The sequence below is a fragment of the Calidris pugnax genome, unplaced genomic scaffold, assembly GCF_001431845.1.
Source record: "Calidris pugnax isolate Ruff unplaced genomic scaffold, ASM143184v1 scaffold118, whole genome shotgun sequence".
In the NCBI taxonomy this organism is placed as follows: Eukaryota; Metazoa; Chordata; class Aves; order Charadriiformes; family Scolopacidae; genus Calidris; species Calidris pugnax.
The window spans coordinates 1,365,113-1,382,870 of record NW_015090855.1 but is presented as its reverse complement, the minus strand read 5'-3'; the positions used below and the strand labels follow the sequence as shown (position 1 = coordinate 1,382,870).

General features: G+C 40.0%; 1 protein-coding gene across 1 annotated transcript in view; it reads right to left on the bottom strand.

Annotated features, from left to right (window-relative positions):
• Nucleotides 1-14,320, bottom strand: part of ARFGEF2 (ADP ribosylation factor guanine nucleotide exchange factor 2) — a 32,509-nt gene extending 18,189 nt beyond the window's left edge. The window contains exons 1-12 of the mRNA XM_014943835.1: nt 14,182-14,320; nt 7,620-7,650; nt 6,717-6,840; nt 5,875-6,021; nt 4,851-5,030; nt 4,210-4,429; nt 3,470-3,541; nt 3,029-3,177; nt 2,487-2,617; nt 1,721-1,955; nt 1,361-1,460; nt 1,016-1,155 (exon numbers count right to left, since the gene is read on the bottom strand). Coding sequence (XP_014799321.1) covers nt 1,016-1,155; nt 1,361-1,460; nt 1,721-1,955; nt 2,487-2,617; nt 3,029-3,177; nt 3,470-3,541; nt 4,210-4,429; nt 4,851-5,030; nt 5,875-6,021; nt 6,717-6,840; nt 7,620-7,650; nt 14,182-14,320 — 1,668 coding nt within the window. The remainder of the gene's footprint in view (nt 1-1,015; nt 1,156-1,360; nt 1,461-1,720; nt 1,956-2,486; nt 2,618-3,028; nt 3,178-3,469; nt 3,542-4,209; nt 4,430-4,850; nt 5,031-5,874; nt 6,022-6,716; nt 6,841-7,619; nt 7,651-14,181) is intronic.
• Between the last annotated feature and the right edge of the window lie 3,438 nt (nt 14,321-17,758).

Sequence of the window (17,758 nt, the reverse complement as noted above, 5' to 3'; positions counted from 1 at the left end):
GAAGTCATGACATCACACCATTCAAATCTTAGAAAGTTTGTCAGTTATGGGAAACCCGTTGGTTATAGAAAGTTTCTGCCCCTTGACTATTTAGATTGGATTCATAGAGGTCAAAAGCAACCATAACCAGGCTGACACCAGAACACACTCCAGCTGCTTTAAGCAGATGGTCTATTGACAACTGATGAGTACAACCAAGGGGCAAAATACACTAAATCCTAAATGCAGCCCCTTGTTGCATTATGACCATCCAGAAAGCCTCTATAGCGTCAGATCTCTCCACAAGCAAGGCAAGTGTCTTACTACCTTAGCTCTACAGTAAAACAGTTCTATTAAAAATCTGAAACAAAGGTCTCCTGGTTTTTATTTCCACTTTCTGGTCAAAGGACCACAGTGGCAGGGGAATAGAAATTTAAAAAGTCAAGCAAGCATTAATACAATTCCAATCAAAGGTGTGAGGTACACACAGTTCTGAGACCAACACTGCACCAAGTTCACTTCAGCCCTGAAAGCCATTAGGCTGGGCTAGAAAAACAGCACTGTAGGTCAAGGCCAATGTCAGCAGTATCTGCTCTTGCAGAAAGCAGTCTGTATTCCATCATCTCTCTAAGGACTGGGAAAGTATAATTTAAAAAATAAAATACTTGTGGTGAGATATGGCACAAAAAGTTAGTGCAATTCTAACACAAGATGAAGGTACTGCTTGTTCATATGCTCCAGAAAAAAACACCTAATTTGAGTGAGGCAGAGAAAGGCTCATTTCATTCTCTCTCCCACACCAGCCCAACAAGAGAACCCTGAACAAGCCTAGTGTAACAATGGAAATAGGCAGCAACATCACCAAGTAAATTAATTAAACTGCTTCAGCACCCAATTGCAAATTAGCTAACTAATAAAACGTAAGCAACATTAGTAGGTTACAGACAACATGAACCACTGGAACTATCAATAATGATGCAGAGCCAGCACCATTTCTGAGAAAATAGTACCTTATCTTCAAAGCTGTTTTTCTTACCTGTAAAGGCGTCATTCCCAACTCATGCCCACTTCGTCCTTGTGCAATTTTGGACAAATCATTCACAAGGCGTTCAAATATATTAGCAGCATTTAAATCACAGTCATAGTTAACATAAATATCCACTACGCACTGGGCATCTTGAAAATAAAAGAAAGTGCGAGTATTAGAATTCAATGTAATAGCAGTTGGAGCAGGCAATGGGGATGAATCCAGGCATTTCCCCCAAACGCTATGGGAGCAAATGTAATTTTTCACACTTAAACATTATATTTGGCATTTGTTTTCAAAATAATTTTCATTTGCTGCCAGAGAAGTGACTGCTTTTCACAACAGTGGAAATACCTGCACAAATTCTAGTTAAAGTCTGAATCACCATCCATTTGTGTTCAAAGGAGCTTGAAGAAGTCTCTAGAATATTCAGGAAGATCTCTTTGAAAAACACCTGCAAAATAAATGAGGTAAAGGACCTGATGATCTGAAACTTATTAGAAACATGTCAAACAAAGAAATTAATTTCTATTCAGCAATTTTGCTTGAAGAGTATCATCCAATATATATTAGAATTTGAATACAGTAGTAACACACTAGTTTAGTAAGAAAACAAAACTAAGATATTAACTTCTAAGTTCCAGCTGTCTTTTTATCATTGCAGTATTTTCATTTGAGAACTATCATCCAAATGATAGATAAAAAGACTCTCACCTCAATCTGCATTTTTAAATGGGTCTTAAAATTTGAAAGCAGCGTGAGAAAGATGGCAAGAGAGAGCTCAAATACATCAGGAACAGAAGAGACTCCATTTTTAGATAATGCTACACAAAGATATTGCTTGATTGCATTAATGAACATTTCGTGTGTCCTGAAAACTGGACCAGCATTCTGCAGTACTGAGAGAAGCAGCTGGAGAGACACTATCTTAGAACGCAATTCATGGGATCTAGAAAAAAACAGTAACATAAATATATTTAATGTTGATTATATTTCTGTAGACATACTTGTATTCAACATGAGCATTGGAGCATTTCTGCCATCAAGAAGAAATGGCTACTATTTTAATTCATTTCAACACAGGGGGCAGGAAGAGTGGAAATCAGCCTGTGAGTGACTTTGGACAACATCTACTATCTTAATTTGGAGATTTTCTGGGAGTATTAACATCTTAGACTAGGATAATAGATGTGACTCAGTGCTACTAAGAAGCATTCCCCCACTGCTCCATCAATAGCTTCACACATACTATAGTCAAGGCCACTTCAACTGATAACATTAATAAGCCCATTACACAAAAAAACCTCACGTATTAATTTTTTAAATAATTCGAAGCAAGTTTCAATCCTGGATTCATCAAGCTAACTGAAACAAGAGCCTGACAGATAAATTTTGAATACCTGCTTTACTATACAGCAGCTACTTAACCAACCCCAAAAGCTACCTGAAGAGGACAGAGTAATAAATATGATCTCGTTACTTGGGATCTGGTGGTCCATCACCAAGTGGCTTCATGGACAGCTTGCACAACGACCTGAACACAAGGAAGGCATCCTTTTGTAGAACATGGGAAAATTTGGCAGCAGCTTGTTGTCCAGATACATCTGTTTCCTTGAAAGGAAGAAATACAACATTAGATCCTCAGTGAGATAACGGAACAATCAGGAAGATTCCACAGCTTTTCTGAGAATTAGCTTTGGATTATAAAAAAGGGTATATTTGGCACAGTTTAAACTAAACCTAAACAGGACTACAAGTGATCTAGATCTTTTCACACATGTTGACTGACTCTTCTCCTTTGCCCCACCCTGTATTAAAATACAACTAACATATTGAAAACAGTGGTTCTAAAATTGGTTATCTACTTCAATTGCAGTTGCTGCTTTGTTTTCAAACCTGAGCAGGACACATACGTTGAAGTTTCTGTCTCTTCCCTCCCCAAAAATCCCACCGTATTAGTTGGTCTGATAAAAACATTTCTCCTTTCCAAAATATACATTAGCATCCAGTGAAGCTTTTTACCAGGTTATCAGTGGAGGAAACAGATTGCCCGTCATCTGGAATCCCATTTGTTTGTACATTTTCACTACTAGAGCCAGGAAGAGCGCTGTCTGCAGTCTCTAAGGCAGGTAGAGCCTTAACTGTTTCTGTTACCTGCTTTTCTTCAGCCACTAAAGGGAAAAAAGGAAAACTAATTAAAATCACCTATTGAGCTTTTTCATCCCATGACTTTGTGAAGCTCTACAGCTACATAGGACAGAAGCAGCACTGGTAAACCGGAAAGTTTCTCAGCTACCAGCAAAAGAAGAATATTGTGAGACAATAAAAACCTGTTCTTACTGCTTTATTAGGTGTTCTTGACCAACACTCAGTAATAAAAGAAAATTTCCATGCTTTTATAATCACAGGAATAAAATTTTGACAGTACACATGCATCTACTTTACTTCAGAAGGTTTTTCTACCTTTCACAGCTGACTTGACCACATCTTCCAAGATGCCTTTAACCATTTCCTTTCCTGCATCAGTTGTTTCCTCTAATGAAACACACAAAGAGATAATTTTGAATTAGTATTTTTGTTTAGGAAGAAGATTAAAAGGAGAAACATGACAGAGGCAGAAGGATTAAAAATTGATTATTTTTTTTTCCCTATAGTTTTCCTCTAAAGCTATTTCCAAGAAGTCATACAAAAATACCCATTGATGTTATTTACATTGTTTAAATCAAAGTACTGATATTTTTAATGCAGTGATTTTGTCACTCATTTATCAACTGTTACAAACTTTTGGTTTTGGAATATCCTACATTCCTAACTTGGATACAGTGTATGCTTAGAATAAGGTCTTCCTAATACACATTATTTTTACCACAGGACTTAAATTACCTCAAAGTGATTCTGTCACTTCCCAAGTACCGTGATTATTCTCTTCCTTTTCCTTTATTAATCTATCAATTCAAATTCCATTATAATTCTATATACATACAGTTGTACCAGAATTCTAGTGAAAACATGTGCCCTTTTTCAATGGTTATAATGTTGCAGACAAGTAAGGATGGCCTGTATACTTTGAGTAACTACAGAGAAAATGCAAACAGGATTTGAGCCAATAACCCCAGTCCCTTCCCCCCAAAATGGCCTAAAAGAGCATTTTCCAACAGAAACATTGTAACTGAAAGCAAGAGACACAACCTTTTCCTGTTTACCTGATGCTGAAAGAGTCAAATCCTGCTCCAGCTTCACATCTCCATTTTCTGCCCTCTCTGGCTCACCGTTGGTTAATTCCACACTCAGAGGTGCAGTGGGTTTGCCCTCCTGACAGCTGTGTTTTAACTGACCCAGCTTCGGAGACCTGGACACCACTTGAATTGCAGGAGACTGGGATTTCTGCTGATTTGTTTTTTCTGCTTCTCTGGACTCTTGTATCTTGAAAAACCAGCGTGCAAAAGTTAATTTAAGGCACAAAACATAAGGGAAAATAGATGTTTATGGTGACTGACACTCCTTTGTGAATTCACATGTTAACAAGAAACAGTGAAAATATAATCAGTTGGCCAGTCAAATTAAAAAGATGCCCTTCAAGCTTATTTTAAAAGCTTCCCATCACTTGTTTATACAAAGCCATTTGGCAGTATGAAACCTTGTTATCAGCAATAAGCTTCATATTTTATTTTCAGTCAGTCAGTACACTTCAGCATGCTTCATTGCAGGATTTAACTTTTTTTTTTAAATTACAAATCAATAGATACCCAACTACAATGACAGATCCATTAAAAATAATAAAAAAGTTTTTTGTTCATTTGTCAAGCCTAAACATTTGAAAGGAGCAAAAGTAAGAGTTACATACAGCTTGATTTTCCATCCGTGTAAAAATGACATTTAACATCTGCGTAAGGGTAGCTTTGGCAGTTGTCTGATTAATAAGATTTTTACTGGCCAGATAGATGTTGTAACAGGTTCTAACAGTCTGAAGAATTGTTCCTTCATGAATTTCTATATACGGAGATGTTACTGCAGTGAGGAGAGCCTGAAAAAGTCCGTAACAAAGTAAAAATTAGATCTAAGCAAGTAGGCAGCAATACACTTCATGCAGGTCTTCTATAATCAAAATGGATTTGTTATGAAATTTTTTTATATGGAACTTGTAGTTCTCTAAACATTTCAAGTCAAAGAAAGTTTAACGGAACTTCCACATATCTCTGTCCTCTCCTGAGCTGTTCAACTGTTTTATCACAACTAGTTTTCCACTAAGGGAGACATTCCACCTCCAAACAAAACAGTTATCATTATACACTAGGGCTTAATTTTTGTGAAAGGGCCAGTTGGTGTACACTTACTAAAAGGTTCACAACTTCTAACCTCAGCTACACTAGCCCAAGTGTATCGCAGAACCAGAACACACACCGTTGTTACTGCTAAGCCTTGTTGAGAACATATACCATAGATCTCTGGAAAAATGGACACAAGAGCAGACAGGCTGCAGCAACAGGCCATGATAGTGCACCACAGCTACAGTGCCTTCAGCTGAAGGCTGACAGCAATTCATTGGCCTAATGAAAGTGGGCATTGCTAGCGCAGCAGATGAACATCAAGCTGTCTGCAACATAAGGTATGCAAGGTCATGGCTCATCCCACAAAGAAGGACAAACTTATATGAAATATTCCCTTATGTTCTGCTTCAACGAGAGGAAATACATTTCACATACCAAGTCTGACCTGGTGACAGCCTCCCTGAATTCCATGACACATCTAAGAGTGTAATAAATGGAGACACGAGGCTTTAAGTAGTTCTTTGCATTATATTGTTTTCAGTTACAGAATCGAAAGAGAAAGCAGACTAATATTGCACCAAAATGAACCAAATAAAATACCTTAATTATCTGCAGTTGTACTCCTTCATCTGTTTGAGGACCCTGAAAGCAATTGCAAATGGTTTCAACTATTCGGTCAATGAGTCGTTTCCCAGGAGCTCCGCTGTCTGGAGCATTGCCAGTGATATGTCCATATGCAATGAGTTTCTAGGTAGAAAGAATGACAGTTAGACAACCATATACTGTTAAGTAAAACGCAGTTAAGTACATCATAAAAAGGGGGTTTTAAACAGCATACCTCACTTAACCAGTTTTAACACAAAAATTTAACACCACCAATACCCTGGCTATCAAATACTTGGACTGTTCACACAACTAAACAAAACAGATTAGCGAGTGACACATAAGCTTCTTCCACCCAGACTGTTTTGTTCTACCACAACAAAATTTTTTTTAACATTAGCCTTTGTACCTATTCACAACAGGAAGGCTCTGCCCTCAAGTTGCATTTTTTTCTGTAAGAATTTAAGGAGGAAGAAGGTAGAAAGATTCCAGAATCCAACCTCCCATGACATCAGCACTACAAGGAACACCATGGTAAATATTCCTTTTAGAGCACCACAGATGAAACACCTTTACTGAATAACGTAAGAGTTCACGAGCTTCAATAAAGCTTTGGTTCACTGTAAAACACCCCACACGTTTCTGACTTTGACAAGATGCACTTTCAGCCAAGCCTGATAATAGCCTATTTTGCATGGTTCCTGCCTGGGTAGTCACAGGGGGTATCTGCACAGCTGTGCACACTCAGGACAGTATTACTTCTTCACTCCAGAAGCACACAAGATTTTTGTGGCTGCATGTTTCTCCATTTCACTCTGTCCAGGTTACAGAACAGTTACCTGTAAACAATCCAGCGAAGTACTGACAATGCGTGGAGACTTTGACTGGCAGGCCAGCTCAAAAGGAAGGAAATATTTATCTGCTTCAATGAAGTTTGCTTTTGGGGGAGCAGCAGTGCCTTCTCTAGGTCAGATAAGAAGAGTTATTAATTTTTCTAAACATGTATATCACAGCAAACTACACTTCCTCCTTTTCTAAATTTAAAGCTGAATGGTATACAACAGCATACAAATGTAATACAAGTTGCTCTCACGCATACTTTCTTAAAGACAGTTCAATTTTCTTTAAAAATCAATATTGCATCTGATCTTTCTTATGTATTCTTCAACTTAACCCTTCATTACACTCCAACACTGTCCTGCTACCTGAAATACTGGGGAACTCCTACATAACTTGAGTGATAAATCTGTCAAAAGTTACTATGAATTAACTAAACAAGGCCCATATAAGGATTACTAAGCAAAGAGAAACACATTGAGGGTTCATTTTAACTCATAGCACAATGCTGGAAAAGTATTTTGAGTTTAAGTAATACTTAAATTGGTATTCTTGATCTAGGTAGTTAAGGGCATATACTATGAAACAGAGGGTATCTACTGCTCTTATGATTTCCTTTCAGGCTATATTAAGCTCAGTAAAAGGTAAGGAAAAACTAGCAACTTTTAGAAGTTTTGCAATTTTTACATAATGAAATTCAGAGGCAGTTATGGCTTGAGTAGCCATACCCACAAACATTGTATAATTGAAACATGTGGGCCATATCATGTTTTTGGCAGAAAGATGTGTAACTGGGTACTCAACAAATTCATTGCCATAATGTATATACACTCTTACATTTTCACTATCAAATTATTCCACTTACTGGTTTTTTTTGGCATAGGTTACAGCAATTAGTAATTTACCTTTGCTTTTCCAGCTCCGCTTTTATTTCATCTGGAAGAAAAAAAGAATTAGAAGTATTTAACATTCAACATAAGTATTTGCTATTGCTGTTCTGTAACAGCTTCAGAGACCAGAGACTGTAGGCAGTTACACCATTTATTGGAACGTGTATCTCTCAACTTCTACATGAAAAAGCTAATTTTTCCAAACATTCTTAATAAAAGATAGAAAACACAGGTATAGTATGGAATTTTTATTAAAGATTAAGCCTACGTCAGAGAGCTCAGGTCTGCTGAAGTCTTCAAGCCACTGCATAAACCATTAGTTCAATGCACCAGACCATCCTGTTAGCTATAATGCTAGTTAGCCTGCTTTTTGTTAAACCTCACAATATGACATCAGCTGAACAAACTCCTAAGAGATAAGAAATCTTAAATGCATGCTGTCATTTTGCCAGCAGAGCTGTTCCGTGGGTTTTGTTTTTTAAATAGAAATCAGACTTTTAGGAAGCTTTTCATAAAATTAAATACAGGAAAAATAGCGTGTTTCTCACTCAATTCTATTGCATACAGCAGCAAATCCCAAAGACCCTAGTATGGCTTTTTGATATTCTAACATCACACGATGCATAATACAGACCAGAACTGCACTACACCAGGCACAGCATAAGCTGAACACTGACAAAAAAATATCAAATAAAGCTCACCGAGTAAGGCTGCACAGCTACAATCACTTGTAACACCACGTGGAGTCCCATCTGTTCCACCCTCTCTCATATATTCCTGCAAATTATCAGGCCTACAAAACTTGTTTCAATTGAGATGTTACCAGAAATGGATCATTCACTCAATACTTGTTCTCGACAGCTCTGGAGAGGCACCATTGTTTGGGATAAGATGTTCAGATGATTTCAGCCCTGTCTGTGAACCTCAATAACGTCTTCTGTCTCAGAAACATCAATACACAAAACATACTTATGAACAAGGACTGCAACAAACACATATTACAGGTTTTCGCACAGTCCTATTGTTCAATGAAGATTACATTAACTAATCCTTGCAGAGTATGCCTATTTTGTAACATTACTACCCCTATTTTAAAGGGGAAAAGTAAGCAAACTGCAGAGGATACCTGTATAAGGACAAGCAGTGAGTGATAAACTACATCCAGGATTGAGACTTGCTATTCTCTCTGCCATACTCTCATTAATGCAAGTCAGCAGTATGGCATCCACTAGCAATAAATGATGTAACAAGACCTGAACAAGCACTACCCACCCTACAGTCAACAAAAGAACAGACAACAGGAAAACTGAAGAGTCACAGGCCCAAGATGTGTCATGGCTCTGTTCATGAGCCCATCATTTCCTAATCATGGCCATCATGCAAACATCCATGCCTGGTAGTTTGAAAGGATTGCACAAGGCAGAGGCAAGGCAAGGAGCCGAGCCCAGAGCCCCAGCACCTGAGATTTCAGAATCAGAAGGAACTTTGCAGCTCTGCAACGATGCAAACCCAGCATCATCATCCCCTAATACTTCAGGCTTCAACTGGTGAGGGCAGTCAACAGAATGGAGACTGCTGACAAAAATAACCAATTTTGTTAAATTTAATACTGTGCAAGATAAATAGTGTCATTGTTAGGATGTGTTATTCTCAGCTACAGCAGTGCTCACTTCCACATTCAGGGTGTAACCAAGTATGCTATTTTTTTCCCAAATCTCTACATCCTACTGAAATAATTTCTCTTTCTTTCAAAGAGATCACTTCCCCCCCATATTATTCATTAGCAAAGCAGTGTGGCAAAAAAAGTTTGGAATTGAAACTTCATGAAGATTTTAGGATACATGGTCACACACATCTTTACTGATAGTTATATCAGATCTTGCATTGGGAAAAAGACCTAAGAGTAGATATTAGAGCAATGACAATTTAACTCTGACAAATACTCCATAAATTTTTTAAAAAAATAAATCTAACCGAGATATTAGAGCAATGACAATTTAACTCTGAGAAATACTCCATAAATTTTAAAAAAAAAATAAATCTAACCAAGGCCTGACCAAGTTCCCCACAATTTTATTATATAAAGGCTTTTCCAAAGCCATATAAAAACATCTGCACCACAACAGTTTTTCAACAGATAATGCTGGCAGAAAAGAATAAATGAAAGGACAAAAGCAAGTTACAGGCATTCCTCTGCTACTGATTGCATCAAAGCAGTTTGGAAATCTCCACATTTGAAGCACTCATTTGGTGGTCTGACCACCAAAAATGAGTGAAACAAAATTTGTTGCCTAATTGAAGTCTGTTGCCATGAAGAGCTTGCCAAGCCCCAGCCAGGCACAGCCAGCTTCCAGAACCCTACTGCCACTGTCACTCTCCTCTTCCAGTCCCAGGATTCAGGGGCACAGCTCCATCCCCTTCCACAGCTACAGAACACAGTCTGAATTTCGGCCAAGGTCTGGTCATCGTGGCAAAACACAGACCCTTCACTCGGTGTTTTCAGTAGTAGAGTTACCTGCAGCTTTCAAGGCCAGAATCTACCAGTGTACATCACATCTACTTCAGCCAGAAACATCTCCAGCTCCGGGCACCACGTGTGCTGCCCACTCAGCGCGAGCCTCTCAGCATTCCTACCAGGCAACACAACTGGAATAACAAACAAGGCCTTGCAGCAATTTCTTCCAGAGCTTCTGGCCAAAATAAAAGCAGGACGAAGCCCATGCCGAGAGTATCTACCGTTCCGCATTAGATGGATGGTTTAAGTTTGTTTGCATTGAAAAATATGTATTAAAACGGAGGAAATAATTGCCTGCCTGCAAGTAGATGCATCCCATGTTAATGTACAGAGAAGTTTGTCCTAGTGGAAGCAAATCAGATCCTGTGCAGAAAATGGCATCGTTAGCACAAGGACACAAGCAACATCTTCCCATAGGTTGCCAGAGCTCCAGAAGCAGTGCCAATATAAACACATGGAGCAGCAGAAAAAGCTTCCTTCCCTCCCCCCAACCTGGTAAAGTCTACAGTGTTACCCAATTCCAGGCTGCCTTAAATCAAAGTTTATTGATTCAATCGATCTAGAGAACCCTTTAGAAAAGGCTGCCACAATGAAGCAGGACTACCTCCTCTTTGCCCCAGCATTCTCAAAACACGCTAGCCAAGAGGCTACTAAACGAAGAAATGTAAACTTATGTTAGACAGTTGTCATTTTTACTCAGAGACTTCTTGAAGTCTAGATTCCTAAGTGAAGGCATGGTTTCAAAGATTATTTTTTCTAAAACTCATTAACAAGCTAACTAAACAAATTCTGGTGTTTACAAAGCTCAAAGATATGTACCTGGAGGTGCCTAGGCAATGAAAGAAGGTCACATAACCAGGTTGGCTGCACAGTATGTCATTAAAAACAGTCCTAAGAGGGCAAGAGTAATAGTTTATATGAGACCCAGGCACACAATTAACATTAGACCAATATGAACTGCTGTGATACATACTGTCTGAGCTCCACTGTAAATTTTTCAGGATAGAGATTATTTCAGTAGATTTACTAAGAACCATGTGTATCTAGAGCTCCATGTAAATGCTTATTAAGCAACTATTTTTATACATTACACTGGCTGTCTGTTGAAAACAAGTTCTCTTAAAAACACAGTTTTCTAAAGCAGAGCAGAACAGCTTCTCTGTTTAAAAACCTCCATTTTTCCCAATCTCTCCTGGGGCTTACTGGCAGTAAGAGTGCAGGATACAACCGTTACACCTACTGATGAAGCAAGAGGCTGAATGAAGGGATCTATTCAAACTCTGCTTACTCAACATGAATACCGTATATTTCAAAGGAAGGAGTGGACAGGAAAAAAAAAAGCCCACCCCAAGACGCACCACCAGGAACTGGTTTTATTCCTTTGACACTTCTTGTGTTTACGACTTATCTGAACCTATGTTACTTCTCATCTCTACAAAGTCATGAAGGTGTTTTGCAGTCCAAAACTGCACAGTATTAGCCCAATGAAGGATATGTTACTGGGAAGGGAGAGAAAAAAGGGTAAGAATGGTTTAAAATTAGAACAATTAAAATTATTAGAACAGATTAAAATTAGAATTAAAGAATGCCTATATTTCCTGCACAAGAACGACAGCAATTTTCAGTAGTAATTCACTTAGTTTCTCGGGAGCTGAACATATTCAAAACAATAAAGAATTCATGTAAAAGAAAACAAGAGCAACAATCTCACAATTAGAAATATATTTCTGTCTCACCAAACAAAAAATGTAAAGCTGATATAATTAACAGAAACACTGCACTACAGAAAAAATTTTAGAAATAGTTGCAGGTTAATTTATATTAGATAGTTGTAGAATACACCACTGCCTCTCTATTTAGGAAAAAAAAAAAAGCATCATAGACTTCCCTAGTACCAAGAGCAGATTTCATTTACACATGACCCATGCCTGTGTCGGCTGGTTTATAAATGGTACAATACCTCAAGGCTCCATTAAAAAGGCCATTGTAGAAATAAGACAGCACAGTAAATGGAATTTAGTGAGAGGTTGAAAGGGATTATTCGAAGTGTGACATGGAAAAAGAAAAAAAGATCACAGCTGACACAATTACCAGTTCCATAAAATTAACTTTACATTTCTTTCAAACTGAATTAATTTTTCTCAGAGTTAACTGGACTTTTTTATTATTATTAAAAACACTGAAGCTTCTTTCATCCGTAACAGTTTGCATAGATTACAAAGTTTGGCCTGCATTCCTCAGACTGCAAGTAATGTTCTGCCATGTTTCCTAGCATATTTACTACTGCACAGGGCTTGCTAATTAAGCTAGCGCTTTTGAAATTGAAGCCATAGTCTTTATACTAAATAACTTATGTAAATAAAACTGATTTTTCCATTTGTGTGAAAAATAAAAAAGCACGTAACCTAAACAGAATAAAGAGATTTGGAGCAGAGAAATCACATGTAAACAAAATAAACCTCATTAATGTTGTTAATTTAAAACTATTCAGCAACATTCTCCAAATATAACAGAGATCCTTTAGTAGAGTAATCAAGACCCTGGTAGGGCAGGACGGTTGGGCAACAGAAGGTTATCTTCTCCTGATGACCTCTGATTTAGCCTCGGAAAGCACGTGGACTTTTCTCCCCAAGCAAGATTAGCGAAAAAGGTGTCCATCACCACAAGCATTAACTAACCTCAAACATACTGTAACAACATAGACAGACATAGAATAGTTATAATCCAACAAGCCACCCCAAACCAGGCCAGATGCCAATGCTAATACGTGGCTATTGCACAGTAACCTACCCCTCAAAATCATAATCTATGATGTGTTAGTAAACATAATGACCTTCACTAGTACTCTCTCAAGAAAGTTCCCTTTCTTACCCTCTAAAAATATTTACATAGCAGAAAAACAGGTTCCCTTCCTGTAAATGGGTTGGGTGAACGTTGGGGGAGTTAGTGAAGAAATCAGGGAAAGGAAGTAAGCAGGAAAAGTCTAATGTCTGGGTGGCACACGTGTTATACTATTGCTCACATTGTAAACTTTAAGTAATAATAAAATACCCTTCCGTCTGTTACCCTTCTCTGGATACACCATCACTACAATTACCTCCTACAAATTCCTTAAAGGTGTGGAAAGGAAGATAAAAATAACAGCTATTTTCCAAGCTTGCTTTCACAGTGCACTTGACAGAACTTGCATTGGGCCCGTTTCCTTACATACTCAACTTGTCTTTTCTTCTGCTCTGGATACAGCAAGTGTATTCCCTAATTAAAGGGAAGCAAACACAACTGTAAAAGATATGTCACTTCTGCAGAGTAAGAAAGGCCACAGCAAGCTCCAACTGTAAGAGCTATACTGCTTCACCCAGCTTATTTTTTCCCCTTGACACAACACCATATGTTTTCAGAACTTTAACACAGAGACAATATCATCAATTTATACTTGCAGGAGATTTCACGACCAGTCCACCAACTTCACAAAAAGTATTTTCAGTTCCACAAGACACCACAGACATTGCATGCATTTGGCTACACTGCTAACAGCTTTTAGCCAGTCCAGCCATGAGTTGCAGATTAAGTGTCAGAAGATTACTAGCCCTGGAATATTTGAGACTCCGTGAGTTCAGGGCCTTAAACAGCCTGCTTCCTAGTTTAATAGCTTATAATTAGTTTTCTCAAAATTGCTTCTAAAGTGACAACCCAAATCCCTTTAATTTCATACCAAGGCCACAACTTCATAAAAGAGATATTTGGGGTCTGTCCCCCCGTATTTGCAGCTCTCGTATGACAGGGAGAACTTTCCCCCCACTCGGAAGTCCCGAGCTCGGCCGGGGTCCCGCCGGCAGCCCCGCAGCCGTGGGCCCGGGACTCTCCCGCATCCCGCCGGGGATCCGACGTGGCCGAGGGCACCCCCCGCGGCGGGGGGACGGTGTCACCGCCTCCTGCTCCCGCCGGACAGGGCCAGCGGGGACTCCTTCCCCCCGCCCCCAGCGCTGCCCTCTGCCGCCCCCGGGCCGGGGAGGGGTGGCGGCGGGGGGGAACGGCGGGCCGGGCCGGGCCGGGCGAACTCACCCAGCGCCACCTGGCAGGCTCTCCGCAGCTGTCCGTGCGGGGGCCGCTTCGCCTCCTTCTCCGCCAAGATCTTCTCCAGGGCCCGCGACACAAACATGCTCTTGGTGCGGGCGTCCTGCTCGCGGGCCGGGGGCTGCATGGTGGGCCGGGGGCGGCCGGGACCGGCGCTCAGAGCCTGCGGCCGCGCCGCAGCCCCATCACCCGGAAGAGACGCGCCTCCCTCAGCGGCCGCCACCGCGCCACCGCCACGGGGCCGCCATATTGGCACCGTCACGTGACTCGGGCTACCCCCCTTCCCGCGGTGCCGCTCGGGGTGGGCGGGGCTTGGGGAGAGGGCGGGGCTGGGGAGGAGCCACCGCCCCGGCTATGTCGCCCGCCGCCGGGCAGGACGGGACATCAAGGCTGCTGCCCGCCGCCCCGGGCTCCAGGGGAGCTGCTAAGGTACCCATGGCCATGGGTGCCCTCTCCATAGCCTGTGTCTGCCGGCGGGGCCTGCCCGGCGTCGGAGCTCCCCCGGGAACGGCGCTCCCCCGGGATTCTCGGGAAAAATGGTCCCCTGTCCCTGTCCCTCTGCTGTCCGGGTACAAACCCCCCCGTTCCCTGCTGTAATGCAAGGTGCTTCAGTAGGAATTGACCTGATGGGTCTCAGGAATGAATTTCAGTATCAGTGAGGGCTGCAAGTACAGTTACTGCTGCAATTATTTGTGTTGATGAAGTTATAATTACTAACAGGGAAGTCACATTACTATTATGCTCGTTTTTATAATGCTTCCAATCTAAGCATCCCAATATTTGCATTGTCACTGTTAACTATCACACAAGTCCTGTAAGGAGGCACTGAGAAAGTACACATGTGAAAGACCCAAAGTCATACATTAAAGAATCACTAAAGATTAAATTTCCAGTCCCAGAAACTGAGTCTCCTCTTAGAACCTGAAGCCCAATTGCGTCTTCTTCCCTAGACCCAAAATCAACCTCTGGACTCTTTGAAAGCCAGTATAATCTTTGGGAGTAACCTGCAGAGGTAATTTACTCCAGTGACACTCTCCACCATAATCTGGCAACCAGCACTGACACACAGTCATCTCTTCCATGTCATTCCACAATGGACTTCATCAAATGAAGATGACCACATCTAACTGAGAATACAGGGGCACGTTAGATTATCTAGACTGTAATCTTATTTCCTTATTTCCCAAGTAGGAAGACCCTTAATTCTTTAAAATGTCATCAGTGGATCCTCAGTGTCAAGTTGTCAAGAGCTGCAATTTCTGTGCCAGAAACCACTAATGCTTCATTAGTTTAGGATTATTTCACAGGGCAAATGGACAGGTGCTTTGTGACCACTTCAACTGTGCAGAGGTTGATGCGGACTGGTTCACACAGAGCTGAGGACTTGTATGGAAAAGTATGAGTTAGAGGATGGGAAATCAGAAATTATAACAAGACCAGATGAGAAATGGGGAAGGGCCTCTACCGGGAAACCATTTTTAAGACTTGTTAGTGTCTATAGACTTGGGTTTTCCTTGGAGATCAGCAGTTCAAGTATGGGTGTGATGTGAGTCTGATTTCACGACTTGTCGTTAAATTGCAATTTATCAGGGTGTAACTGCCTCAAAACTCTGATAGTTATATCTGTTCTCTTGACAACAATAGTATGTTCTGCCTCTTCTGCTACCAGACAATGTACCATGTAATAAAGGTGACACACTGTTGGAAGGTTAAAGTCCTCCAGAGTGTGGGTCAGCTGAAGCTGTCATAAGGCAACCGACTTGAACTTTCCCCTGCATTAAGTGAATAATGTAAGTTCAGAACGAATCACTATTCCAAGTCAGAATCACAGAAATGGGAGGCTGGGAAGCACTTCAATAGCTCATTCAGTCCATCTCCAAGCACAAAGGCAGCACGTTGCCTCTTCATGAAACGCTCTAATAGAGGAGATTCAACAGCTTTTCAGTGAGTTGCCTCCACTGTTTCACTAACTACCCAATTAGGAAATTCTTCCTAATATTTGGTCTGGATGTTAACTGCTATCCATTAGCAGATGGAAGGATTCTATTATCATGGTGATGGGACTACCAGAAAAATAGAGACAAATAATGTAGAAATCAGGGTATGAAACATTTGTTGGTTGTGTTTGCTTTTGTTTTTTTAAATATGAAGACATTTCCATATTGTAACTATAGTTTCATTTTTGTGTTCTACTAAAACTGTCTTACAGTCTGGTTCTTACTATGTTTTGTTTGAATTTCTGGTCTCCTATACAAAAAACATTCATTCTGTTATCGTATAGATGTGCTGATTTCACTCTTCATGTAGCCTCACTGACATAATTGTTTTTATGCTAAGAGTAGATTTCATCCTCAAGATTTGTACTGATACTTTGTGTATTAATGTCACTGCACAATATAGTGAAACCATGTAATGTATGCTTCCTTAGTAACATTAAATATTTAGAAATACACAGCTGTTTTCAGAATGCTGAAGTAGACCATATTTTTTCCTGCTTTTTTCCAGCAAGATTCAGTACACTACTATTTTTAAATAATATCAGCTATGTTATCATTTTATATATTTACTATTTATTTTTAAAGTATCTTACACATCTAGAAGTGTTGGATATTAAGTCATTACATGGTCTAGTATTTTGTATGGGGTATCCAGTTCCTTGAGATATATCACATACCCCAGTGTGAACATATTACGATTTTAAACCCTGTATCTCTGTGAGCCTGTGGTCACTTAACTGCACCATTTCTGAGTAAACCACCTTGGGTATCGGGGGGTTGAAAGATGAGTTACATGCCAGGTGGTTGAATTCATTTGCATTAAAGACTAAAATACAGAGAGTGTTATGGGGTTTAATTGTAGTTTTCAAAACCTTGTTCCCAAAAGGCAAAGTCTGAAAAATAGGCTTTTCAGGTCAACACTGATTCAGTGTGTCTCTAGGAAGAAATTAGGAAGGTGGCTTGCTGTGCATCTCATGACTCAGCTGCCTCCTTTCATTCCTACTCCCAGCTCCACTGTAACTCTGCGATATTTCAGGCTCTCAAATCCTCTCCACAGGGTATCTCACTGACTGTCTTACTGACCAGGCAGCATCTAATTTAATTTGCTCTGTTCTGAAGGGCAAGAGATTCAGTATAAACCTTAAGAGCCTCATTACTGGCCAAAAAATGGCAAAAAGGAACAATATCAAATTTCTTCTGGCTACTTTAATTTAGCATGTCCAAAATAAGAAAAGGTTTAATATGTCTCCCTAATAATGCTTATCTATTAGAAAGGGAGAGATGGAGAAATAGTACACAAAAAAAAGAGAGAACAGGATCACCTGTCACAGAGTCAAGTACTGACATCGAGAGCTCAGAAGTCAAAAGACAAACTGATTGTGCTTGAACTCAAGAATCATTTCACTTCAGTGCTGAAATCTATGGTCTCGGTATAGGTAAGAATAAGCCTTGGAGAACATAATGGCCAAGTAAGAAGGGAAGATTTGGCTGATAGAGGCTAAGCAGTAGTCAGACTTGAGTAAAAATTAGTTGTGTTGAGAAAGTAACAGAATGTTATTGCTTTACTA